This window comes from Aotus nancymaae, unplaced genomic scaffold (genome assembly GCF_030222135.1).
Source record: "Aotus nancymaae isolate 86718 unplaced genomic scaffold, 86718_ANA_hifiasm-v0.15.2.pri h1tg000012l, whole genome shotgun sequence".
Taxonomy (NCBI): Eukaryota; Metazoa; Chordata; class Mammalia; order Primates; family Aotidae; genus Aotus; species Aotus nancymaae.
The window spans coordinates 28,970,563-28,974,472 of NW_026988423.1; the positions used below are offsets into that span (position 1 = coordinate 28,970,563).

The window sequence follows — 3,910 nt, forward strand, 5'->3', positions numbered from 1 at the left end:
GCAACACAGTGAGACCTCATCTCTACAAAAAATAGAAAAATTGGCCAGGTATGGTGGCATGTACCTATAGTTCTAGCTGCTCAAGAGACTGAGACAGGAAGATAGCTTGAGCCCAGGAGTCCAAAGCTCCAGTGAGCCATGAGCACACCATTGCACTCCAGCCTGACAACAGAGCAAGACCTTGTTTCTTTTTTTAAAAAAAAAAAAAGTCATGAGTTTGAGACCAGTCTGGCCAACATGGTGAAGCCCCATCTCTACTAAAAATACAAAAATTAGCTGGGCATGGTGGCATGCACCTGTAATCCCAGCTACTCCAGAGACTGAGGAAGAAGAATTGCTTGAACCCGGGAGGTGGAGGTTGCAGTGAGCGGATATCGTGCCACTGCACTCCAGCCTGGGCGACAAAGCAAGACTCTGTCTCAAAAAAAAAAAAAAAAAATCATTATTTATTAGGGAAATATTTAAAAGACTAAAGCAACATTGTACTACACACCCAACAGAGTAATTAAAATGAGAAATACTGAAAATAACAAGTGTTCATAAGGATGAAGAGTATCCTTTTCTGGAAATTGTTGATGGGAGTGCAAATCAGTTTAAATATTTTGGGAGATAATTGGATAGCATTTAGAAGCCTAAACATATGCCTATTTTGTGACCCACAAAATGTACATCTAGGTATATGCCCAAACAAAATAAGCGTTTATTTCCAGCAAAATACATGTTCAAGAATGTTTATAGCAGCTTTATTAATAATATACAGAAATTGAAAACAAGGCAAATGTCCATAAAGAAGATAATTGATAAGTAAATTGCTCTACCTTCATACAACAGAATACTAAAACAGCAGTAACCAAGAACAGTGTTATGGAGGAATCTCACATGACTCTCTATGTTAGGTGAAGCATAAAAGAGTAAATGCAGTATTTAAAGTTTATATGATGCTGAAGTATGAGAAAAATGAAACTGTGATGATAAAGTAAGAATAGTGGATATTTCCAGGAAGAGCGTAGGGAGTAGTAATTACTGGGAAAGAGCAGCAGGAATACTCTGAAATGATAAAAATCTTCTGTATTTTCATTTGGGTGGAGGGAAGTAATCATAGCCTTATAGATGTGAAAAAAAATCATTGAGCAGTTAATGTTTGTGCACTTCACTTCAAAAATTATGCTTCAGTTTAAGAAGGGGTAGGGTGTTTTCATTGTACTGATTCTCCACCACTCCCACTGCACCCTCAATCCATGTGTCTTGAATTTAATAATTCCTCTCCTTTAGCATCAAAACACAGTCCTCCCCTACACTTTCATTTCCTTAACTATATCCTGATTAAACTGAAACATTTCAAAGGAAAAAAGCTAAACATTAATCCAAACTTTCCCTTTTTCTAATAGAAGAGAACTTTCCTAAGTTTGTAAATTAAACTATTTTCCAGACAGTTCATATGCCATGACTTCTGAAAGAACTGTTACCATTAATAATGTGTTCAGACCAAAAACATTATTCTTCTGATTCTTTATATAAAGTTGTACTTACACTTACCCAATGCTGTGAATATATGACCTCTCCTGAGACCACCATCTCTTTCCTTTATGTCCTACTGTTATTAATAGAAGGTCACAGATACATGCAGTGTCTTAAAATACACTAGCAATTGCTTCTCCTGACAACTAGTTGGTTGCTGTGGTTCTAATAGCACTTACCCAGAGCTGTCTATTATTAATGTCGATTATTCAGACCCTTGAGGTGAGGCTCCAAATTCTACCTCCATTAATCTTCAAATGAAGAATGAAGCCTGTATCTAGCATACTTAACTCCCTCAAACCTGTTTATCTCTGCCTTAGAAGGCCTTATATTATTAGCCTTGACCCTTAAGGCTCTATACCATCTCCGTGGTCACCATCCTTGATTGTATAAGGAACCTAACCTACTTATCACTCACACACCCCAAAATTCTTTAAAATTTTCTCTTAACTTTTTGTCAAGACCACATCAACTGTATTTTTCACTTCCAACACTCTTGCAAAAATGTTATTCCAAAAATTAACCCTTGAAAAGTTGCATGACATTTGAAAATGAAATCAGTCAGGGAAAAGATGGAACAAGGAAATGTAGCTGAAGAAAAATATAGCAGAGTAGATTAAAATTCAAGAGCCCGGACTCCAGTTTCAGCTCTGGCACCAGGTACATGTGTGTACATTGGTAGCTTACAAAATGTTTATGAGTGTGATGTATTGTATGAGGAGACTGAAGTAAATGATTTAATAAGCCTATTCAAGATTAAACTATGTATAATTGTAGAAACTATTCTCACAAAATAATAATTGGAATTGTTGGGTTGGATAAGCAGTGCAGGGAATAAGTGCATTTAAGAATAAAAGTTAAAATTTTTCTCTAAATATAGCAGAGAAAGCACTGGCATTGGTTCCTTCACTGAAAAGAAAAGAAAAGAAACACCCTGATTAACAAAGGTTTGGATTCCTTTTCTCAATCATTTAAGAATTTTCTGCAAAAGGTTCTCCTCAGGGCAGCCTTGACATCTTTATTCCTCAGGCTGTAGATTAATGGGTTAAACATGGGTACCACTGCAGTATAAAAAATGGAGGACACTTTCCCCTGGTCCAGGGGTAAAACAGAAGGTGGTTTGAGGTACATAAAAGCTCCTGACCCAAAGAAAAGCAATACCACAATTATGTGGGAGCTGCAGGTACTGAAGGCTTTAAACCTGCCCTCTGTGGAGCTAATGTGGAGAATGCTGGAAAGAATAAACCCGTAAGAGATAAAAATGGTGACAATTGGCACCCCAATGCCAATGGTCACAATAATAAAAACCAACAGCAAATTTATGTAAGAGCTGTTGCAGGAGAGCTCAAGGAGGGGAAGGATGTCACACATGTAGTGATTGACAAGGTTTTCTGCACAAAAGGTCATAAACATTATGTTTCCCGTATGAGCCACAGCCCGCAAAACCCCCATCCCATAGACACCCAATAAAAGGAGCAAACACACCTGGGGAGACATGGTGACCATGTACAACAGTGGGTTACAGATGGCCACATAGCGGTCATATGCCATCGATGATAGAATATAGGATCCAGAAAAGACAAAGAAACAGAAGAGAAAAAACTGAGTCATACACCCTGCATAGGAGATCATGTTCTTCTTTGAGACAAAACTCATCAGCATTTTAGGGGTAAGGGTAGTGGAATAACTAAAATCTATGAAGGACAAGTTGAAGAGGAAAAAGTACATGGGAATATGCAGGTGAGAGTTGAGCCCTATCAGGGTTATCAAGCCCAGGTTCCCCACCGCAGTGACCACGTAGAAACCTAGAAACAGGAAGAAGAGGGGCATCTGGAGTCCTGGCTGGTCTGTTAAGCCTGCGAGGATAAACTCTGTCACAAAGGAGGAGGAGTTCTTGGCAGGCATTCTCCTCTAGGACTGCCTGTGAGAGAAAAAAAAAGAGTCACTCAGAAAGAGAGAAAGTCTACACACTGGGGAGTTAGTGGAAATTAAGAGAATGGGAGGGAGAAGAAAAGAAAAATTTACTAAGCACTAACTATGGGATAGGCACTATTCTAAATGCTGTGTGGCATTACACTCATCCCCGTTCCCCAGATGAGGACGCCCAGCCTGGGCCACCTGCACAGTCCCAGTGCTACAGAGTTGCAGCTCTGTGTTCTGGCTCCGCTCTAGCCTGAGCTTTTCCTGTCAGTGGGGAAAATACTTTATTTTCCACTCTATATTCTCAATGTCTACCTGATTTTTAGGGTTTTTTATTCTTTTGTAACAGAAATTAACAATTTAAAACTTTTACTTAAATGATATTCAATTACAAAGGAAAAAATCCACAGTGCTATAGAAAAAAAAATACCAATGGACACAGAAAATATTATCAACATGACTCATCATCAAA

At 38.5% G+C, this 3,910-nt stretch overlaps 1 protein-coding gene across 1 annotated transcript; it reads right to left on the reverse strand.

Annotated features, from left to right (window-relative positions):
• Positions 1-2,481: 2,481 nt before the first annotated feature.
• Positions 2,482-3,423, reverse strand: LOC105729657 (olfactory receptor 8B12-like). Its single transcript, XM_012470600.2, has one exon. It carries the CDS (start codon positions 3,421-3,423, stop codon positions 2,482-2,484), a length of 942 nt encoding a protein of 313 aa, XP_012326023.2.
• Positions 3,424-3,910: the final 487 nt, after the last annotated feature.